Source organism: Cicer arietinum, chromosome 1 (assembly GCF_000331145.2).
Source record: "Cicer arietinum cultivar CDC Frontier isolate Library 1 chromosome 1, Cicar.CDCFrontier_v2.0, whole genome shotgun sequence".
Lineage (NCBI taxonomy): Eukaryota > Viridiplantae > Streptophyta > Magnoliopsida > Fabales > Fabaceae > Cicer > Cicer arietinum.
The window spans coordinates 14312826-14338193 of NC_021160.2; the positions used below are offsets into that span (position 1 = coordinate 14312826).

The following is a 25368-nucleotide window of genomic DNA, read 5'->3' on the forward strand; positions in this document are numbered from 1 at the left end:
TTGATTATGGATAGCACATACATGACTTGCAAATATCAAATGCCATTATTTAAAATTGTTGGTGTAATTTCTACTAAAATGACATTTTGTGTGAGATTTGTATATCTACAGTATGAGTGTGCTGATAAATTCGTGTGAGCACTATAAATGTTGAAAGAGCGTATTACATTTGGTGAAGTTCAAGTCGTCGTTACTGATAGAGACATTGTTTTGATGAATGTAGTTCAATTTGATTTTATCAACCTATTTTTATTGTTAAATAAATGTTTAAATATGTATTTGGTCCTTACAATTATAATATTTTTTATTTTATTTTGGTACTCGTAAGTTTTTTGTTTGATTCACATCCTTACAAATACAGATTCATTTTAAAATGGTTCTTTTGTCCAAGTACAGTTAAAAAAATTCTAACACCGTAAAACTTTTTTAAATAAATAAATTAGAAATTAAAAATCTTAAGTATTTTTTGAAAGGGCGACTAAAATTGGGAACCATAATTTCTATTGCTCCACTATACACAAATTGAACTATGGAAAACTTAATGCAATTTTAACACAAATTATTAACAAAGTTGTATTCAAATAAACGGTAATAAACAAATTGCCTAACATAATTTAATAAAGTTTAATACCTAAAGTATGAGTCTAGCAAAATATATAGTTTCTTGAAGTTTTGATGCTTCAATCGAGTACATGGCTAATAAAAAAACATCATCCAAAAAACCGTAATCTAAAATCATCATCTAAATCACTCAAGTGTGTCTTCTTCATATTTATCATCTACATTGTTCTCTTCAAATTTGTCATCTATGTTGTCCTCTTCAAATACATCGCATTCATCGTCATCTTGAAATAATTCATCATCATTTTCATCATGTTATTGATACCTTGGTGCATAATAAAATAAAAACAAAAATAAATGATGAAATGTAACTCGCAAACAGAAACAGAACATAAAAAATGCACACAAAACAGAATCCCATAAAATGCAAACAAAAACAGAACTGAGCATAAACAAAATAATAATAATAATAATAATAATAATAATAATAATAATAATAATAATAATAATAGCAATAATAATAATATTAATAATTTTTTTTTTACCATTTGCGAAAAATTATAATAATTAATATAAGAATAGTTTTGTTTACGAGTTAATAAGCTTTTCCTTTAAATTTTAATAAAAAATTTAATAAAAAATTTAATATTTAAATATGTATTTGAAAAAATTCATCCAGCAAAAAATGTCGTCAATTTTAAATATTTTAAGTAATATTTTAAAAATGTAGCATTTTGTTGAAAGAAAAGTAACAATTGAAAAATATTCCTAGAAATATCTAAGGGGACAATTATTATATATTGCCAAAAAGCTACCATAGACGTTTTAAAATTATTTTCATAAATATTTTAGGGAACGTTTATAGAATGTTGCAAGAACAGTAATGACAACAAACATAAAATGTTGTCTTATCCACTCTTAAGCAACACTTTGTACACCTTACTTAAAAAAGTGTTTGCTAAAGACCATAATTGTTGTAATGCACCTCTCCAACCTCCCTTTTCTCTCTAATCTCTCCCTCGCCGATAACAAACTCTTTCGCTCCATTCCTCCTTCTTTTTCATCTCTTTTTCTTCACTATGTTTCCTTAACCTCTCCAACAATGTCTTCAACGATACTTTACAATAATAACTCTCTTCTCAACTCTCTCGTCTCTTCAATCTTCATGTTATTGATCTTTACAATAATAACATGTCTAGTTCTTTTCCTCTTTCTGTAACTCGCATGCAAAATCTCTGACATTTGCAGCTTCGTGGAAATTTTTTCACCGGAAAAATCCTACGGGAGTATAGAACTTGGTCTTATCTTAAGTATCTTGTTGTCTTCGACAATGAGCTTTCTAGACCCATTCCGCTAGAGATGGATAACCTCACTTCCTTTTGTGAGATTTGCATTGGTTACTATAATACCTATGACGGTTGTATTCCGCCGAAGATTGGTACTTATCGGTGATGGTGAGGTTTGACGTTGCTTACTATGGATTAACTGAAAAAATTCCACCAGAGCTTGGAAAACTTCAAAACTTGGATACAACTTTGGGAAAACATCTTCACCGGAAGCATTCCTCGAAGTTTAGGGAAAAATGGAAAGCTTACACTTGTTGATGTTACTTCAAACAAATTAACTGGTTCACTACCACCTTATGTATTTCAATATATTATTTAAGGACAAATCTATTAATAGTCTAGTGGTAAATAAACTTTAGTTAAGGATGATTGTTCAGAAGAATCGGAATTCGAATCAGGAATGCGAATCAAATAAAAAAAACTTAGGATAACCAAAATTAGAAAAATATTATAATTACAAATACCAAAGACATATTTAAACCTTTAATAAATTATTTGTTTTAACATGTTTACTAACACGTCCATAACAAATAATGCATAAACTCTTCTATGCTTCCTACAATATGGTATTACATTTGTCCAATTTCTACCACCCATTTGAATACACAACATCACAATTAACTCATTGATGAATTCGATACCATAAGGTAATATCAACTGACAACCAATAAGTTCTTATGCAATTTGTAATGTTGGATGTTGCATTAAAAAGTACAGTAACTAATTTAGATAAAACAATATATGACTAATTAAATATGTCATAAATTTTAAGATATTTACTATTATATCAACAAATGATGGGTCATCTTAAAAAGCCTCTAGAATAGAAAAACCGACATGACCTGGTTCTCGACATATGTCGTAAGGATGAGAAATCTTGTGAAACCACTCCATGTAACAACCCATGCAGTCTGCATGATCCTGTTCAACCAGACCAACATCAAATACATGCACAACATACTGTGTAAACATTATGTCCATTTTCTCTAGAGTGGTCGTTTGATCTACTATCTCTAATGGTGAGCCATAAATGGTTTGAAGACCGTTTTGACACTATCCTATTTGATAGATGTATATACATCTTCAGACCCCCTATATCTACCTTAGAAATAAAAAAGACGCTTGAAATGGTCACATCGCTCTATGCTTTTCATACAGTGTCCAACATATTTGATCAACATTGATTTCATCAAGGGCATTCCTAAATGGAAGAACCAAACTCTTATCCCTTATTGAATTCCATCGAAGTGATATGGGTTTGTCCTTAATATATCTAGGAGAAGGTCAACAACAATCTACACATAAAGTCATGAAATACTCATAGACCCAGGTCTGAACATATATAATAACGTATCATTAGTTTATAATTAATAATAGAATTTATCAACACAATAAACAATAATTGATTTTACCTATAAAGTGTTAGATCCCAAAAACCGTTCTGAAGTGATGCATACTAACTTCACATAGATTGTCATATAAGTAAGCAAGAGCAGCAACATCTCATACATATCTCCCATATGAGTTGAAGTATCAGAAGCACTCTAGGTAGGAAATACTAACTACTAATGCACTCTTGTCACTTAAAATGATGCAACCAACCAAAAATAATAGTTGGTCACCATAGCGCTGATTGTATACTTCAAGTAATCAACTATATCGAACTGTGGTTGTTCGCGTGACATTTAATTCAACACGAGCAGAAGCCTTAGTAATATCGAATAGTTCAACTAATACCTTTGCACCCTCATATTTGTTTAATACATTGACAATAAAGAATGCTCAAGTGATAGATATTTGCAAAAGAAATGAGACATCATAAAGTGTTATCTCTTTAATCCAAAGATGAAAGTTTTTTGTGTCTCAATGTTACCTCTCTACGAAAACAAATATGATCTATTTATTGATCATTTCATAACTACACTTTAGCAAAAGATATAACCTGAAGTCTTAACCAACCATTTCACCTTTTCATGTTCAATGACAACGTCTTTCAAAATTTTGTTCATTACTAAATAACCTTAGCTCCCCAAGATCCTGAAATAGATTAAGAAAAAAAATATAAGTTAAAGCACATTATGACAATAACTACTATAAATTTAATATGATCGAGAAAATCACCACTACATCCCATGTTCGAGTGGCCACATGGTCACCAAATATCCTAAGGACATATTTGTCAACATGACCACCAAAATATCCATTAGTCTGTGGAGGTTGATCCATTTGCTCTAATTAGGTATCCTGTTATACTCCTATTGTGCATGTTGCTCTTGTTATGCTCGATGTTGTTGTTGTTGTAATCGTCATTGTGTCATGCTCTTCCATTGTACTCAATTTGCATAAGCTTACATTATTTCAATTCACGTCACATAACTTTCATTTACATATCAATTTACATAGTTATACCAAAATTGACATAACGTACATCCCTAACCTAGATTAATTTTTCGAAACACTCAGAATCACCAATATTTTTCCATCCCAATAACTATGTTGGCAAAATAAGTTTCATTCTCACTAAAACCTATTCAAACAACAATTCCTATGCACAAATCATAACCTATGGTTACTAAATCAACAATCGAAGAAACCTAACTAAATATTATAAAGAAGAAGTAGTAGAATAAGAGACGAATGCAAATCGATGTATGTGGGAGAAGATGAAGATGATTGAAGTTGTTGAAAACTTTGATGCTTGATGAAGCTTAAGGAAGAAGATGAAAATGGATAATGATGAGGTGTGAAAAAAAAGGTAGAAAATGAATATGAGAAATGAATGGTTAAAAAATTAGGATATATATTTTTATTTTAGGCTTAAATGCAATTTTAGTTTCCCTATTTTAACTGATTCATAATTTTGGTCCCCCTATTTCTATTTTCGTAATTTTAGTCCGCCTATTTTAATTGATTCGTAGTTTTAGTCCCCCTATTTCTAATTTCGCAATTTTAATCCCCATAATTTAACTGATTCTTAATTTTGGTTCGGTATTTCTAATTTCACAATTTTGGTTCCCTATTTCTTAAAATTGAGATATTGTATCCTACTTATATATTTAATTATTAATATTATTTCGGTCAATGATGACGTTGTCTTATTTTATTTTTAATGATTACTTGGACTTCTTTTTAAAAAAATTGTAGCTCATGTTTTAAAACAATAAAATTCACTACTCATATTTTAAAAATAATTTTTAAAACAATTGCTAACTCTGATTATTAATTAAAATAAACACAATAAAATAAGATGGTTAAAAATACATTTTTAAAAATTATTGTGATTTTATGTACACCTTTGAGGAAAAAAATAGACGTATACCGCTTATAACAATAATTTTTAAAAAGTAAAAATAGATTATTGATCCCTTATTTCATATTATGGTTATTTAAATTAATAATTGGAGCTAATATTTTTTTTTTTAAAAAACAATAATATAATTGTAACAATATTATTAATAGTAATTTAAATTACTAGCTCTAATTATTAATTAAAATCTCAAGATAAGAAAAAATGTCTCAATTTTAAAGAATAAGGGGACCAAAATTGTGAAATTAAAAATAGATGTACTAAAATTAAGAATCAATTAAAATAAAGGGATTAAAATTACAAAATTAGAAATATGGGGACTAAAATTACAAATCAGTTAAAATAGAAAAACTAAAATTACAAAATTAGAAATAAAAGACCAAAATTATGAATTAATTAAAATAGGTGGATTAAAACTGTATTTAAGGTTTTATTTTAATGGTAAAGAAAATTTAATCTTTTTATTAAGGGGAAGTAGGGATGACAATGGGTAGGGTTTGGATAAAGTACTATAGTATCCGTTCTCATACGCGCGATTTAAAAAAACACCAATACCCATGTCTGTATCCTCTTGCGTATCAACTTTAATACATGTACTCTTACCCTTTCTGGATACCTAAGTACTCGTACTCATACCCATTACCCACGTTTTTACGAAAAAAATTGATAAATAAATAATATTGTTGTGATTAAATTTAAAAGTTATTCAAATATTTGAAATCCAATCATATAATATTATGAACCAAAATATTTTCTAAGTCAAAATATTTCAAATGAACACTCATTACAATACATATTTAAATATTCATAATAATATTTTATGAAGTTGCAAGTCATACGACAATATTATTTGAGATAATTGATACAAAGTTACAAATATAATTATAAAGTCACAATTAATAAGATATAACTATTAGTTATCAGATAACAATTATTTACTTATTTATCATAATAAGATTCTTAAAAAATTTATAAATATTTATTTTTTAATTATAAATATTGTAGTGATTAAATACTATTAATAAATATTAAAACATAATAAAAACATTAAATTAAATTAAATACTAATATAATAAAGTAATAATATATTTATATAAATACAGAAGTGGTTAATCACCCGTCTCCGTACCTATCCGGGTATAATTGGGGAAGCCTTGTAACTATCAAATATGAATCAAATACGAGGAGGTATAGCGAGATTGAAATTTAAAATACCTAAACCCGAAAACTAAAAACATATAGCGATCAAGGTGCGGCGCCACCTGACAATCCCAAGTCGCCCTACTGCGCCGCTGCAATACAGCCGCCAAAGTGCCGCCGCATCTCGACAGTTGCCTTGCCGTAACCGTGCCGCTGCAATACCGTGGCCGCAGTCTTGCTGCATCTCCACCGTTGCCTCACCGTAGTCAGCGTCAACATTTTATAGGTATCAACAAAACATAACGTCTGTTCTAGACTGTTTAGGTCAGTGATATGTGTTTGATTCATATGCCTTCATCTATTTAGCACCAACACTTCATAAACATTCTCAAATTATCATCAGTTTGGATGTGTCAGTTTGTTACCAGTTGCCAATTCGGAAAGAGGTAGGTTTTAAAGAAGGCTTTAGCAACCAAGTCATTCTCCTCCGTTGATTTCGGGAACTCAGAACTACACTACCTAATAGCTGATCTATCTGACCTAGTTCTTGCCAAGCTCCAGCAATTCCAGTCGATAAGCAGCGAGGCACTTGAAAACAAGGGACAGGGAACTTCTTTAACAACCGTGAGCTAGGATTAAGGTCTCACGGATTACTCCTTTTAACAGATAGGTTTGTTAACCCGGAATATTTTTTATATGTCACTGCCCTATGCTTTATTGGTCTTAATGTTTGAAAATTTGTCATGTAATCATGTGTTGGTTACTTGTGCAGCGTGGTGAGCCTTGTTGCGTGAAAAGATTTGAGATTGAATTCATTCACATCAAACAGAACCACCATATTCTAAAGACAGGTTTTTGCTTGTAAGCGGAAACATGTCTGCTACTACATCCCAAATAGAAGAACAAGCAGATAAGGTCTCAATTAGAGCCATCCACAAAGGGCTAACCCTATGTGAACAATGCAAATCTAACCCATCAAAGTACAAGTGCCCTGGTTGCTCCATACAATCATGCAGTCTTCCTTGTGTAAAAGCTCACAAACAGCGTACCGGGTGTACTGGAAAGAGGAACCAAACTCAATTTGTTCCTATTTCTCAGTTCAATGACGATATCTTATTATCTGGTACTTACTCCTGAAACTTTGTGTTATTCCTTTGAATCATCAGAACCTTTATGTAGCATTGACACTTTAGATTAAAGGCATATCCGATGTCTAACACCGCCAAGACACATTTGCTTTTATTTTCTTAAATTATTATTTTTGTCTACGTGTCAGTTAGTTTGGTTCTAGTGTCTGTGTATGTATCAGTGTCTTTTGCTATTATATTTCGAGTCCATCAAAAGGACCTTTCATTTTTGGTTCCTTAAGATATTTTACATTAGTGTTTTTTTATTTAAATTTAAAATCCAATGTTCTTATTTGGCAAGATCTTATACTTATTTTGTTTATTTTTCTGTTTTCTTCATCTAGATTATAATTTGCTTGAGGAAGTGAAGAGGGTGGCTGAAGCTTCTGAGAGAAAGAGAAGTAAATTAGGCATGTATACATATTTTAAGTTACCTTATCACCTCAAAAGCCTACGAGATGCTGCTGGAAGCCGGAGCACTAAACTGTTTTTTCTCCCTAATGGAATGTCAAAAAGAGAGAATAATAAGTCTCAATATAACCAAAGGTATTTTAATCTTTCATGACAAATATTTGTTGTTTTAGGAGGATGGTATTAAAGAAAATTTTTCCTCTTATACTTACCTCATCATTTTTTCCTTGGTTTTTTTTTTCCAACTTTCTTGTGTACATGATATGTAATATACAAAGGCCAGGTTTGGATAAACAACTCAATTAAGCGTTTATAGCATAAATGCTTATTATATAAAAAAGACCATGTTTGAACTTTCTGTGTGTACATGATATGTAATATACAAAGGCCATGTTTGGATAAACAACTCAATTAAGCGCTTATAGCATAAATGCTTATTATATAAGTGTTTATATATAAGCTATTTCTATAACAAAATATAAAATAAAGTCAAACTATTTCCATATAAGTTATAAATTGTTTTCATAAGCTATCTTGAAAAACTTATGAGAATAAGTTTAAAATAGCTTATGGACATATCATAAGCTTTTTCTATAAGCTCTCACAAATAATTTCACAAGTACTTATGCTAGTAGATAAGTTCAAATAAGTCCATTCAAACAGGCTCAAAGTGGATATGTTTAGATTAAAATTTTATTGAGGTGTGGCTTCTTCTTAATGCATTGATTGATGCCAGATGGAGATATTGATTTTAAGAATGTTTCATATCTAGATTTATTGAGAGGTGGAAGCTTTTGTTTCAAATAGATTACAAATATGTTTTATGTTATGCTTTCAGGAAGAAGTTTATATCTTGGACAATAGAATGGCGTTTTCACTCAACAAATATTGTTTTACACGACCACGGGTAAGTCACTTACATGATATCTTTGATTTTGAGTCAGAAGATGCACATTATCTACTTATTTTGTGTGCTTTTGAGTTAGAGAATACATTTTTAAAATGATATTACACTCATTTCTTCTAGAGTTCATGAAAGTACAAGCTTTTGCTCTGTTCTTGAGAAGCACCTCAAACCTGGTCCTTGGAATCATCAACTAAAGGAATTTTGTAATGACCAACTGGATCGTCTCAAGCTCTTCATTCGTAAATATCCAAAGGTGGTTTTCTTTACCTTTTATCTATGAAGCACTGATACAGGCAAAAACACCAAACATAACACTAGCACGAAAACACGGATAATAATTTGATAAAATGGAAATGACTAAAAGTAACCACACATGTTTGTTTTATGTCGATATCGGACACCAGATACATCTTCAATATGAAGTGTCGGGTGTTACATAGCTTTTTATGTGGTTGAAATCTAGTATAAAAGTTGGCAGACTCTTGCGTCATTGATTGAATATATCAATACTTTACTTTATTTTAGTTATAAATTTCATATTTTTTATCATATTAATATAGGGTCCCAAGTCACCCTTCAAAGAGTTGGATATGAAAGCACCAATCAGAGAGCAATTGAAAAATGTAGTCATTTTGGAGTTTCCTGTTGTTTTTGTTTTCTTGCCGTCTCACAACATCAATTTTGAAGTTATTAAGGACGTCGATTGTAGTACACCTAAATCACCGCTGAAAGATAGTGAAATCAACCTAAGTCCAGAAGGTATAACGTTCAGGGAAGAAGTAGTGATAGAAGATGACAACAGTGATCCTAAGGTTTTTGATCTCCTGAAGTTCGTGGAAACCGTGGAACCAAGTTCATCGCATCAAGCACCAAATGATTCATTAGATAAACCAGTGTTTGAAGGAGAGATTGAGGGTAATCTTTCCCCCGCTTCTCTGATAGACAGGGAACTAAAAATGTCTGAAGGTGTGACATTTGACTTTGAGCAAGAATTTATGGATGATATCTATGCTGATCTTATGTCTCACTTGAATCCTGATGAATTCCTCAATTTTGATAATGAATTTGCCAAAAAAGATGAAGTAGATCTGTTTGGTGCTGATGGCGAGTTCCGCGTGCCAAAGGAATTGGAGGAAGGGGAAATTCTAGAATGATTGGTAGCTATAGTATTTGTTTGGACCTTTGGTGAGAAATGAAATTATTGCGTTCAAATGCATATTTACCGTTAAATTTCAGAAGCTTCAAGATGTAGCTTTCGTGTGGACGTGTGGCTGGTGTCCTGCGAACAAAAAAAAACAGACATATAGCCATATTTGCTGAAGGTCAAATTTTGGTATTCAATTATTTTACTTGTTTGCTAGCATACTTTTAAAGAGATTTTTTATTACAATTTCATGGATTTTTCCAAGCTGTCTTTTCTTGCTTCCAGGGTAAATTCAAAATTGTATTATTAATCTATAATAATTTATATAAAAGGATATAAGGTGAGATTTTGGTGCTGCTTTTGTCTTTCCAGTTACATATTACAGATGAAAAAGCAACTGAAAAGAGAATTTAAAAATTTGCACATGGTTTTGGTTTCGATAGCAGTTCCTTTAAATGGAATTAATTCAATCATATTAAAAATGGACAGGTAAGAACATTTCTATAGTTTCTCTGTTTTTCAACATAAGATCCAAAACAGAATCTATGATGTAAATAAATTACACAACTGAATTTGAATAAGTAGATTCCACATCAGTAAAATCTAATGAGTTTATGGATCCCATTAAATTGTATAATTCAGTAACTTATGGATCTCATTGTATTTTGTGATCCATTTACCAAATCACCATTCTATATTAAAATGAGAAAACAATGGAACAAAAGAAAATGAGAAAACAATGGAACAAAAGAAAATGAGAAAACAATGGAACAAAAGAACAAGGATGCATGATATGATAACTTCAACAACATTATCTAGACACAAAACAATATTAAAAGTAAAAATTGTGAAGTCTCAACCTAGAGTTAACTAGACAGTTGTCACCTTAAAATATGAGCTAAACCACATAGTTACAAAATCTTACTAGTTACCTAAGAACAATATGGATCTTCTAAACAATACACCTAAAATAGGAAAAATAAAATGGAACTTCTTTATTTGATCTTCTCCAATGCAATAATCTTCAATATGTTTGCTTTGCTAACCTTATGATTTTCCTCAAATTCAATGAATTACTAATTCCATCATTGCATTAGATAAGAAGTTTGAAAACAAAGTTATAGCTTCTCTCAAGTAGCACAAGTCAAAATGAACTAAGAGTCTTTTGCACTATATGGAGTCGAAGGATGGTTACTGTGTAAGATATTCTAAGATCCTTAGATATGTTAACAAAGCTCTCCTTTAACAGATTGTTGGAAGAATATGAAATATGATAGAAGAATTGTAGCCGAGTAAATAAACTTTTATAAGATACAAATAGAGTAAGATTCAACATGACCAAAGCATGCAAGAATTATTTAGGAAAATTAATGAAATATGTGCTTACATTCTTATAACAAGTTATATTTAACAAAACATATAATATTTTATAATAAATACGTAGCCAACATGAAATACTGCGAGAAACAAATGGAGAGAAGAATCTCAACAAACAGAGTCATGCTGCTCATTAGCTTATCATTTATAAAATTGGAGGCCGTTGAGTAAAGTAAAATTATCATTCGTGAAAATGACATTACAAAATATAACAATTTGCAAACAAAAAGAGAGTAAAGATCAAAATAAAATCCATAAAACAAGATTCATATCATTAACCAAGTTTTAATTTCTCATATACTTAATAATTATTATTATAACAAGCCAATTTGTAAGCATGACAAATCTTAATAACCACTATCATAAAAACCTCTCTAGTGAAACGATTAAACATTAAACAAGAAAAATAATCGATCATGTATTCGTCCAATGAGAAAGAATACTTTTCTTCAATCATATGTGGTATTGTAATTAAATCAAACTATTTCATCATATTTTCTTTTAAAGAATAAATCATCGTTATTTTCTTCTCTGGAAGGATGCTCAATGCAAAGTATAGACCAAATAACTAAAAGTTTAGTCCATAATTTGTTCACACCGAACTCACCAAAAATTGATATGCAAAAAGTACTCGTCTCTAAAATTTGAATTATTTGATCTTGATTCAATTACTTTGGATATGTCGATTGTATAAATGCGGTTTTTCCAAATAATTTTAATTATTTGTGGTGTTGTTAATTTATGTTTTTTTCTTCGCAATTATTGAATTATTTTACAATTTGTTTTTGAAGAAGAATTATTTAACAATTACCTCAAAATGTTTGTCTACCATGAATACAATTTGGTCCTCGGAATTATAAATTTTAGAATCACTCAATTTTATAAATTGAAAAATACTTCCTTAAAGTTTTAAAGTATACAATGATAACTCCATTGATTTATGTTGTAAGAGCATCTCAAATCTAGAGAGTTTAACTATACTTTATTTTGTAAGTTATATCCCTTAACTATTTTTATCTGTGTAGTGTGTTGATTTCTTATCTTCTGTTGCTTAAGACTAAATTGCATTACTTAGATCATCTCCAATTGAGGGTAACTCCAATGATTTCTTTAAAAGGAATGGGTTAAGGTATTAAGCTAACAAACTTTCCACAGCCTAATATCTAGTGATCCTCTAAAAGTTTAGTAGAATGATCATCACAAGTATCTCATCTCACATTACTTTCGATATCTAATGCTGCATTGTTAGATAAAAGTGGTTTTTATAATACCACAATTATACTTGGCTCGGGCTAGTTGAACCAAAAAAATGTCCTTGTCCGCAACCAATTGCAATACTAGTTTGGTCACGTAGGCATGATTAAGGGCGTTGAGATTCTTGAAGCCAAGTTCGCCTTCTCGGTTTAGCTTACGAATTATTCCCAAGTGATCAAATGACATGTTTTATGTTTAGTTGTACCCCCAAATGAAGTTGGGACATAATCTCTCTGCTTCGTCACATATAAAACTAGGAATTGACATGAGTTGCATCATGTAATCAAGAATGCTTGATATATAGAGATAAATCAACAATAGTGACTCGTCGATGGATATGAGGACTACCAAGGTGTGCCCCAAGATTTGTAGTCGGGTCAGTCCCCAAACTTTGACATAAAGAAGCACTTTTCCTAGTTGACATATTTTTAGAGAAGAAAACCTTGAATTTCTGCATGTTGATGTTTTGGCCAGAACTATGACATAAGTCTTTCAAAATGGATTTAATGAGTTGAATTTGTTTTATGGTAGTGTCAGCAACCAAAAAAATATCATCAACGAAGAACATGTGTGAGAGGTAGAATCCCACACCCTACCAAAATTAAGAGGGTGTCATTGGCAGTCTGTAACCGAATCTTTAATTTTTTGTCTCAATCTCTCCAGAGCATTTACAAAGAGATAAAGAGGGATATGGTCCCTTTGCCTAAACCGTCTAGAAGTGCCAAATGGATTGGTTTAAACACTATATCAATTGATAGTCATAGATTCAAGGGCAAGACAATGTCAAATATTCTTTAGCATCAAAGGCAATCCTAACATGTTAATGGACTCCATGATAAATTGTCATTCACGTCTATCATAAGTTTTTTCGAGATCAAACTTGGGAATCATGAAACCTTTAATATCATGTAGATGAGATAGGATATGGATGATTTCTTAGAGTACTAGAATGTTATTAGAAGTATATTGTCCTAAATAAAACTATTTTGATTATGGGATACCACATAAAGTATAACACTTATGAGTTTCTGAGCAATAATTTTATAAATAATTTTATAGCTCCGCGTTAAAAATAATTTTATCACTGGTACATAAATAATTTTATAGTTCGCATTAAATAATTTTATCACTTGTACATAAATTTGTTTTTACATAAGTCAAAATTGACATTTTACATTGAATCTACAAACAATGTAAGATGTTGCATATTTTCACATCGGATAAATAATCGATGTGAAAGCTACATTTTACATCTACTATATATAAAATACCGATTTAAATAAATACAATGAATGAGGTTTCACATCGGTAATATATAAAATGATTTCATATGTGATAAGTAGTTTAAAAAATGATTTCACATCAGTGTTATATGAATGAGGTTTCACATATGATAAGTAGTTTAAAAAATGATTTCACATCAGTGTTATATATAGACCGATATAAAAAGTATTTCTTGTGTGTGTGTTATATATAGACCGATATAAGAAGAATTTTGTGAGTGTGTGTGGTTATATTAACAATCCTCCCATTTGAACAATCAGTAAACAAACCAACATGTATAAAAATCCTTCGATATTAAATAACAAAAAATGACAACAACAATAAAAGAACATTGTTACAATTATAAACAAATTACGTAAACCAAAGATTTAATAGTTACCTTTAATCTTCAACTTTATTTATGCATTGCTCTCGAATCATTGAATATCTACAATTAATACCATATGTAAATCACAATTAACACTATACTCAAATTACTTATTAACCACAATAATATATAACTCATAAGTAGTAAACATATTATTATTTTATAATCTGTTAATTGTGTTTTTATCAATTTCTCGGTAATGTTAGCAAAGACAATGTTGAACATATACATCATCACATAATAGCCACACTCGTGACCTTATATCCTTGAGTAAAAATGAAAATCATAGAGCAATTAGTATCAAAAAATTCTATTGTGTTGATAAAAAAGAATTGCTATTGTAGTATATGTGATACTTTAAAAAAAAAGTATATTTAAAAAGAAAATATATTTTAACATATAAAAAGTAATGAAAACTCAAATAATTACCAAACATTGATCACATTAAAAATAAACAAAATATACTAATTTTTATGTGTTTTTAGGGAGTTGATTTCCATTTTAAAAATTCTAAATGCGGTCTAATATATATCACTTTTTGACATGAAAATCTACAAAATTAAATTTTTGTATTACAAGGACATTTTCATTACTTATTTGTATTACTACTACATAAAATGTTAATAATGTATATTTACCCTATTATAGTCAAATAAGATAGATTAATAAAGTGGGTTGAGTCTAGCAAAGTAGGCTTAAACTACTCCTGCTTCATGGTTAACTCGGGTTCAGATTTAGATCTTTATTGTGAGAGGTATCTTTAATTGAAATACTTTTCAATTACGTTTTCCATATTATATAAATAAATAAATAAATATCATTAGAAAAATGCTACAACCATTTATTAATTTAATTTTTTTTGTATTTTCCCTTCTTCTCTAGAGTTTAAATTAATATAATTCTTTTACTTCTTTATTTCCTCGATTTCCTCGATCCTCAGCTCAGGCGAGTTAAGATATCCGACCTCCAATAAATCGTTTTATTTATCCATTACATATTTGTATTTTATCCTTGATTAAATTTATATATTTTTACTAAAACCATTGATTGATTTATTGCATATTTTCATTCAAGGATATTTATCTCAAATAAATCCTTTAATTTTTTTTAAGATTTAATCTTCTGGCTTGAAAAACATATATTCTTTCAATATTTATTTATTTATTTTATTGCTATTTAATGTAATTAATGTGACATTTAAAAAACCATAATTAGATGAGAAGAATAATAAAATTGTATGTGCTTTTTATTCAAATACATTCTTTTTGTTTGGTTTTTCATTCCTCCACTGGAAGAAATCCCTATTTGAGTTTTTTTTTTCTTTCTTTTTTATATGGGAAAAGAATGAAAATAGATTGCATATTATCTAATTATGAATTAGTTTTTGCAGGAGCAATTTCTATATTTCATTTTCGTTTTGTAAATATCAAAAACAAAATAAATTGAATCTTTTCCACTATTTAATAGTAAGCTATTATTTTGAAGAATAAATATTTAATTGTTGAGTATTATAAATTTAAATTTAAATATTATTTTCTATTTTTTTTGTTGTCAATATTCGTCTGGATTTCCAAATTCATTTTTTATAAAAGTTCAAATTGTTAACACTATTGATTTGTATATTATTATTTAGGTGTATTTAGATCCAATAAATTATTTCAAATTATTTATTTTTTATGTGACAAATTTGAAAATAATTCATAATTGTCTCTATTCAAAATTATTTTATTTTTTTAGGGAATTTTTAATGATAATTACATTGAAATTGAAAATGAAATTTCAAAATTTAATCTTCTAACATTTATTGCTCAATAGTATATGATTTGAATTTGTATTAACATGTAATTAACACTTTATTATTTGAAAAACAATGATAAAATGAAGATTATATAATAGTGCAATATTTACTTTTTATTGAAATATATTTTTTTATTTGTTATGATTATAGATAAATTGTTGAGTAACAAAAGATTATAGATAATTTGTAGATCAAATATGTTATATATTATAATGTGATAACCTGTGTCAATATGAATAAAGTTTGACGAGAAAACAACTCTGCTTACGATGATATGCCTAACATATGTGTTTTACAAATATTGTAATCTTGCAAAAAAGACAAATTTGAAAATTTGAAAAATTTGCATGTATAGTGACCAAAAAAGTTATAAAAAATGTTGCATTTAATATGGTTGAGATAAGCAAGAGAAGTAGACACATCTAACATTAGATTCAATGAACATATCAAACATATCATATGGTAGGAACTCTTATGCTATTGAGAAAACTCGTTAGTGTTGTCTACACATATTGTATATAAAACATAATTTATCTTCAACTAAATAAATCTATCGGAAGGAGAAATTATATAATGAATAAATTATGTACAGAATTTTAAAATGAATGGAAGAAAACAAACACAGCAAAGAACAAATGAATCAGAAAAAAAAATCAAGTATCTTTTATTGTTCCTTTTGAGTTATGACACAATATATTGTTTAGTTTCTATGACATTCATAAAAAGAAATAAAAAAGTAAATGATAAAAACATTGTCGGAATTAACATTGAAGACGAGTCCACGCTTAAAAAAATAAAGTTAAAAGGTACTTCTAACAAAATAATGAGTTATCGTTGTCTCACGATGAGTCATCGGGGTAGTTAGTCCCTTCTAAATTATTAATTGACATCCTGATGTAGAATATTCTTAAAGCAATCCATCAACCAGAAATTTATCACAATTAAATTATTAATTAACCTTTTTTTTTAATCAATCCTTATCATTTAACAAAAATTGAAACAAAGATTTTTCATTTAGCAGGTAACGTAAACAACTATTTTTACTCGAAGTTAGTATAACAATCATAAAACTAAAATAAATCTCGTTGTGCATAAATCATTTTAGTGGTTAATCAATACTCTAAAATTTGATTTCAAACACTTAAATTATTTTAAAAGGATAACTAATATTTTAATACCATAAAATAATTATTCATCAGAATTTCAAACTTTTCCTTGAATTACTTCTTAATACATCTTACGATTTTTTTTTTCAAACTATTTTTATAATCAATATGATTACTAAAATTTTACCAATACCTTAACCATCAAAAATACCCCTCAAAATATTTAAGCAGTCTTAAAACCATATATTTCAACCTATATTTTAAAATAAAATCAAATCATGTATATAAAAATAGATACAAAATTTTGTAACACCAAAACTTCTAAAATAGATATATTTTTTTCTTCCTAATTTCTGAAAACTATTTTTACAACAAATCTTCTTTAAAAAAAACAACACATAGTAAAACTTGACATAAATTATTTTTCTATTGTGTGGCTAATCTAAATTTTAAATATTAAGAATCAACACAACTCCAACACAATTTATTTCTTTGAAATAAGTCAACAATGACTCAAACATAAAATATTTCCTTTTGTAAAATAAATCAACTTTAATTCCTTCACAATTTTCTTTCTTTTTAAAAGTCTAACTTTAAAAATTCAACAAACCTTGAATATTCGAAAAATACTATTGTTAATATAATGAATTTTATATTATTTTAAAATCATTACGAACGTCATAATTTAATTTCAAAAGCAATATAAAAACATTAATCATTTAGATATACATTATAAATAGACACCAAATCAAATTAAGTTTAATTCCAAATCAAATCATTTAGATACACACTAATCGTTTAATTCCACAAGATCCTGTTCGATTCTAATGTACTAGTGTACACATTATAAATAGAAGCCATAACACACATCAATTTCAAACATCTCCTAACCAACAATGGCGACTAATAATTATGCCATATTTTCAATTTCAATTCTTATGGCTATGTTATGCCTATCCAAAATCAAATGTGAAAAATCACACAAATTACAACCATTATTTAGTTTGCCAGAAACACTAGCCTCAAAGCTTAGTCGTGACCCACAAATCCTTTTAGAAGCCTCAACCGATTATGGGCACATAATTCACAAAAGCCCTTATGCAGTTTTGGAGCCATCATCTATCGATGATATTGCAAACTTGATTAAGTTCTCAAACTCACTTTCTAACCCATTTACCATATCTCCTAGAGGAAAAGCCCATTCAGTTCTTGGACAAGCCATGGCACAAAATGGGGTTGTGGTGAATATGACTCAACTTAATGGGTTTAGAAATGGATCAGGGATTGTAGTGTCTAATTGTGATGTGAAAAGCCCATTGGATTGTTATGTTGATGTGGGTGGGGAACAATTGTGGATTGATGTTTTACATGCAACAACTAAACTTGGACTTGCACCTCTCTCTTGGACTGATTACTTGTATTTAACTGTTGGTGGTACACTTTCTAATGCTGGAATTAGTGGACAAACATTTAGATTTGGACCTCAAATCTCCAATGTTCTTGAATTAGATGTTATTACAGGTATTATCACTTTATTCAATTAATTTTTCGGTTAAATATATTTTTCGTCTCTGTCTTACTTAGTTTTTGTTTATACTGATACTATGAAATTTCATTTGTTTGGTGAAATTAATTTTATTTTGTTGGTCTAAATAAAATAATGTTGGTCTATATAACTATTGGAGTGGTATTTAACAAATGTTGATAATGTTAGATTGAATATTTTGTCGTGATTTTGAATCAGATTGTATGAGTTAATTATGATAAAATTTACCATATATTTTAAAATAAAAAAATTATTAGAATGATAAACAATGGTTGGTCAAAATAATTAATGCTAATAAAAAATTGGTTTTTTTATTTTTTATTTTTTTTTGTAAATGTCAACTAGAGATGAGAATAGGCTATGCCATCCGTAGAGGCCTATGACATGACCTACTTATGGTCCTACCTTATCTGACCTATTTAATAAAAAGGCTAGCCTCATACTATTTTTAAAGCCTATTTATTTAAAAAGGTCAGACTCAGTCTTATAAAAAAGACTCTTAAACCTGACCGACTTATGTATATATATATATATATATATATATATTACTTATTAATAATATTATTTCCTATTTTAAATTCTATCAATTAGGCAATTACTCAATAATTGTTCCATATTTTATAGTCGTTCCATATTCGGTAGCGATTCCATATTCGGTAATCGTTCCATATTCAGTAGCAGTTCTATTAGACAATCACTCAATAGTTATTCCATATTTGTTTCAGATGTAATAATGGATGCATTTGTTTTAGGAAAAAAATCTATTGTTTGAAAACAAAAATTATTTTTAATGGTTTAAATGATGTTTGTTTCATATTTTTTTAAAATCATTTTGTTAGAAAAATTATTTTTTGTTTAATATATATAGATATGTAAAATATAACATTTAAATATTTTAATATTAATTAGACTTTTAAATAGGCTTTCAGGCAAGACTAGACTGGAAAAAAAAGTCTATGATAGACCATAGGACAAACTTAGACCTAAAAAATTAATGTAGGCCAGACTCAGGTCTTTCAAAGTCTGACTTGACTTGACCTATTCCCACCCCTAATATCAACAATAAAAAATAATTGTTTTGTTTTGTGTTTCCATATTTGGTTTTGTTTTTCTTAACAAAATATGTGATGTTGTTACAATTTTATTTTATAAACTTTTTTATTTGAATTATAGGTATAGATAACAAAACAACGATAATAATAATTACAAATTATCCTTAATTAATCCATTTAATTTGTAGGTTGTGTGATTTTATTAATTATTTAATATTAAAATAAATTATTAAATTGGTCCATCGTCTATTAATTTTTTAGATTTGCCTCTTACTTTAGACATCGAGCAATATTTTTTAGATTTAAGGTTAATTTGTAGTTAATTAATTTATTTATATTTTGGAGAGAACAATAGACGTTTTGTAAGCTATTTTAAACGATAAATATTAATTGGTAGTATAAATCTTAGAAAAAATAAAATTAGCAACAAAAATTTGTGAAAGAAAAATTGAAATTCTTCTCCATTCTCCTCGTCACTAAATCTAGTGAGGGAATAAGAGAGATCTCTCATTTGTCTTCTATAAATTTCCCATTTATTTAATAGTCTCATATATGCATTAGTACATTACTACTAAACAATATATATAACTATTCTATATAAAATTAGTACAAAAAAAAAAAACTTCTCTATTTAATGAGCAATTTTCTTCACTTCCAAACTATCCAAAGGGATGTTTTTTTTTTTTTTTTTTTTTCATGCAGCATCAATAAATATTAAATAAATTTAACTCAAATGACTATGATAGCTTTATAATTCCCAACACACAAATGAGTAATATTGTTATATCATGTTTATATGTGGTTTTTTTTTACAGGGGAAGGTGAGTTTGTGACTTGTTCAAGAGAGAATAACTCAGAGTTATTTTATTCTGTACTTGGAGGATTAGGTCAATTTGGGGTGATAACGAGAGCAAGACTACCTCTTGGACCTTCACCAACAAGGGCAAGTTTTATCATTCTTTATTTCTATTAACCTATTTATATTTAAACGTTCAAGCTATCAATATTCAACCAATAAAAAAAAAAGATATGATATCGATTGTATATTCCATTATTTATAAACTTTTACTTTGATTGCTTGTAGGCGAAGTGGCTGCGTCTAATTTACGATAACTTTTCTATATTTTCGGCAGACCAAGAACATTTAATCTCATTCAATAACAAAAATGACACCAATGCAGCAGATTATGTGGAAGGCATTCTTCTATTTAACAAGCCATTATTAGATCTTTCCTTTTATCCAACTCCTGATCAGCCAAGGATAAAATCCTTGGTAACTAAATGTGGCATTGCCTATGTTATAGAGCTTGTCAAATATTATGACACAAATACTCAATCACGTGTCGATGAGGTAATTTCAAACTTAATTTGTTTGCTATTTTCTATTGTCTTGCTCTAAATTTATTTTCATTGTTTTAATCAAGATTTGAATTTAGATACACTTAATCAATTTGACTTAAACTGAAATTCATTAACAACTTTTATTCAATTAATTGATTTGTTTAATACATTTTTACTTAAAATGTACTTTTGGTCTCTCTATTTTGGAAAGAAAAAAAAAAGAATTTAGTCCCCCAATTTATGAATCTAGAATTTTAGTCAATTTGTTTCACAAATTTTCAGGATTTTTATGTCTACCACTTAATTTAGAGCTTATTTTTATGATGTAGAATTACATTTGATGATGTGTTATTACTGGTTCGAAACAAAAAGTGAACCAGAAATCTCATTAAATATATTTGGTTATATTGATCAAATGTAAATATCTTCGAACAAAATTCACCATTTTTGATCCAAATCAACAATATTATGAGGAAAAGTCTTAACACTTGTGAAACGAGAGGCCAAAATCCCAAATTTAGAAAAAAGAAAATTAAAATCATATTTTAGTTAAATGAAGATTAAAAGTGAAATTAAATTTATATTTTTTTTTATTCTTAATATAGATATTTGAATCAATATTAATTTAACTTTAATTAACTATGTCATTGTTTGTTGACCAATAGGAAGTTGACAATTTGGTCAAAGAATTGAACTTTGTTCCTACGTTCATGTTCGAAAAAGATGTAACATACGAGGAATTTTTAGACAGAGTCCATGTAGAGGAGTTAGTTCTTAGGTCAAAAGGACTCTGGGAGGTTCCTCACCCTTGGTTGAATATGTTCGTACCTAAATCTAGAATTTCAGATTTTAATGAAGGTGTCTTCAAAGGTATTATTCTCAAGCAAAATCTTACTCCCGCAATTCTTCTATTCTACCCGATGAACCAAAACAAGTAAGTTTGTTATGTACTTATTTAGCAATTTGCATTTTATAATTATCTTATATAACAAAGACACAAAATAATCATTTTACAATTTTCTTATATGAGAGTTGAACCTTGTCTTTGACATCTGGAGGAAATTTTATTCATCTTAGAATTACATACTTATGTGAGACTTAATATAATCAGTATATCAATTGATAATTTACAGGTGGGATGATAAGATGTCAGCAGTTATACCAAATGAAGATGTGTTCTACACTTTAAGTCTTTTGAATGCTGCAAGTGGGTTAGATGAGGTGAAGGCATTTGAGGCTCAAATCCAACAGATATTACAATTTTGTAATGATTCTGGTATTGAGATTAGACAATACCTTATAGGAAACAAAACACCACAACAATGGATTCAACACTTTGGCACCAAATGGCAACTTTTTGAAGATAGAAAAGCTAAATTTGATCCCAAAAGAATTTTGTCACCTGGGCAGGGGATATTTCAGTAGACAAAGTACTAGGTTTAAGTTACTGCCCCATCTTAAAATTTATGTTAATTTGAGTTGTTGACATGATTGAGTTACTTACCTTTTGATTAGACTTGTATTTATAACTTTGATTTTTTTGCTCTTTTGTTATAGTGGATAGTTAGAAATACATTTTTCTTTTGATTGACTACTATATGTTTGAAATTATGAATTTAATCGAGGTGATACTAATTATCGATTGATAGACCTTGCCTTTAAGTTCATTACATTATTATTAAAGTCTTGATCTTGCTAATGAAGTCAATTTAGAAAGTTAGCAATAATTTTGAAATATTAGGAAATTCCTATTATTAATAGTAATAATTCTTGAATATTAGAGGCGATAGAACTTATAAGTTAGAAAAAAATTGATGAATGCGTTAGAGTTTGACTTATTTTGTAAAATGAAAAATAACTTTTGTTTGAATTACTCTTGATTATTTTAAAAAAATTAAATTGAGTTTTTATTGTTTATAAAGTAACAATAATCTATACTACTGATTTTATTTACTACTTAAAATAGCTGAAAATTTACACCATATTTTACTATGTGTTGTTTTTAAGAAAATCAAAAAGATATGTTGTTATGTTGGTTTAGAGGGGCTGATGTGAATATTGAATAGTGAGTGTGTTGGGATATTTCCTTTGGAATGATTGATTGATTGATTCTGATATTAGGAACTCATTAGAGTTTAACTTGATATTAGAGTTTTAGATTTTAAGAACTCAATAGTGATTTATAATGGTACTAAAAAAAATGGGGAGTCACATGATAAAATATCTACTAATTGAGAAAGAGAAGAAAAATAAATAAATAAATAAAGGTTAAAAAAATTGATTTTAAAGCGTGTATTTTAATTTTAATTTATTTGAAAGTGTTGATGATTGTATCTAAATGATTAATGTTTTTACATTGCTTTCGAAATCAATTTAGGACATTCGTCGTGATTTGAAATAGTATAAAATTCATACTATTAGCAATAATAATTCTTGAATATTCAAGGTTGGTTGAAATTTTATAGTTAGACTTTTAGAAATAAAGAATTGTGAAGAGATTAAATTTGATTTATTTTATAAAAGGAAATATTTTATGTGTGAATTATTGTTTACTTATTTTAGAGAATTAGATTGTGTTGGAGTTGTGTTGATTCTTAAAATAATATATATATATTTATGGTGATTTTATTTAAAATTTAGATTAGTCACACAAGAGAAAAATAATTTACGCCAAATTTGACTGTGTGCTGTTTTTTTTTTTTTTTAAAAAAAAAATCTTGAAGATTTGTTGAAAACATAGTTTTTAGAAATCAGGAAAAAAAAATATAACTATTTTAGAAATCTTGGCGAATTAAAAATTTTGTATCTAATTTTATATACATGATTTGATTTGATTTCAAAATATAGGTTGAAAAAAAATTGATTTTAAGAGTGCTCGAATATCTTGAAAGGTATTTTTTGGTGGTTAAGATAATGGTGAAATTTTAGTAATCTTTTTTATTTTAAAAGTAGTTAAAAAAATCGTAAGATTTATTAAGAAGTAATCCAAGGTAAAGTTTGAAATTATGAAGAAAAATTATTTTATGGTATTAAAACATTAGTGATCCTTTTAAAATTATTTAGGTGTTTGAAATCAAATTTTAGAGTATTGATTAACCACTAAAATGATTTATGTACTACGAGATTTATTTTAGTTTTATGATTGTTATATTAATTTCGAGTAAAAATAGTTGTTTACTTTACTTGCTAATTAAAAAATCTTTATTTCAATTTTTGTTAAATGATAAGGATTGATTAGAAAAAAAGGTAAATTAATTGTGATAATTTTGTTGTTGTTGGATTGCTATGAAAATATTTTACATCATGATGTCAATTATTCAATTACTTATATGCATGTATATGTGATTATGTGAAGGTGAAAGTGTTTGTGTTTCAGGCGTTCTAAGTGTTGGGAATTTGTAAATAGTTTTAGAGTAATTGAGAGTGTTTAAAAGTAAAATAATTTTATATTTATTTATTTTAATTGGTGATTCATATTGATGCAAGTGTCCTTACTTTTGTTGTTATAACTAATTGTAAATTACAATTAAATTATTAGGAAGGTGTAATTAAATGGGTTTTTAATTTGAAGTAAGGAGTATGAGTTGTAGCGCCACATTCGCACTCTTGAATCATATTAAAGATACTATTAATTACCCATGTTTGAATTTGAATGACTACAATTATGCTTAAGTAGTTGACTACATGAGTAGGAGGGACTAGCTACCCCGATGACTCATCATCAATAAAAGAGACAACGATAACTCATTATTTTTTTAGAAGTAACTTTTAGTTTTATTTTTTTAATAGTTAAAAAACATGTACATTGCTTATATCAATTGAATGAATTTAATTCTTAAATATATGTTATTGGGAAATAGTATCTCTATCATTAGTTTCTTTTTTCTTTTTTCTTTCTCCTTGATTATATACAAATTATGTTAGATGTGTTTAATATTTTAAAAATTGATCTATTTGTCAGATCTAAGTTAAATTTGTTAATGTTTGGTTATAAGATTTAGACTTTATTTTAAGGAATAAAACTAGTAATATCTGGTTTGAAAGAGCTAGTTGAAATCAACGACGTACTTGGAATGTGTTTCATTTAACAAAACTAAATGAACTACATTATTATTGACAAAATCTATATGTTATGCTTTATATGTAAATTACAGTGAGTAACTCTATCGTATTTTATTTCATAATTGAAATATAAATGTGATAGGCATTTTATTTAATAATTGAATGATAAATGTTATATGTTTAATTGATTTATTTGGTCATGTTAGTCTATCATGCTATGTTAGTTGATTTTTTTACA

The 25368-nt window shown here is 28.0% G+C and overlaps 2 protein-coding genes across 5 annotated transcripts; both read left to right on the plus strand.

Annotated features, from left to right (window-relative positions):
• Positions 1-6358: 6358 nt before the first annotated feature.
• Positions 6359-10298, plus strand: LOC101503989 (uncharacterized). Of its 4 annotated transcripts, none has more exons than XM_027332858.2 (7): positions 6359-6678; positions 6758-7024; positions 7127-7477; positions 7826-8027; positions 8731-8799; positions 8920-9052; positions 9360-10298. In XM_027332858.2, exons 3-7 carry the CDS (start codon positions 7228-7230, stop codon positions 9951-9953), a joined length of 1248 nt encoding a protein of 415 aa, XP_027188659.1. In that variant the 5' UTR covers positions 6359-6678; positions 6758-7024; positions 7127-7227; the 3' UTR covers positions 9954-10298. The 4 variants fall into 4 exon arrangements, with proteins under 4 accessions (XP_027188659.1, XP_004488054.1, XP_027188661.1 ...); XM_004487997.4 differs by having other exon boundaries at positions 6772-7024; XM_027332860.2 differs by having other exon boundaries at positions 6359-6640.
• A 7727-nt stretch (positions 10299-18025) lies between these two features.
• LOC101511173 (cytokinin dehydrogenase 2-like) lies at positions 18026-22493 on the plus strand. Its single transcript, XM_004488016.1, has 5 exons — positions 18026-18650; positions 20543-20670; positions 20812-21078; positions 21734-22002; positions 22202-22493. The coding sequence occupies exons 1-5, from the start codon at positions 18026-18028 to the stop codon at positions 22491-22493; spliced, it is 1581 nt and encodes a 526-aa protein (XP_004488073.1).
• Positions 22494-25368: the final 2875 nt, after the last annotated feature.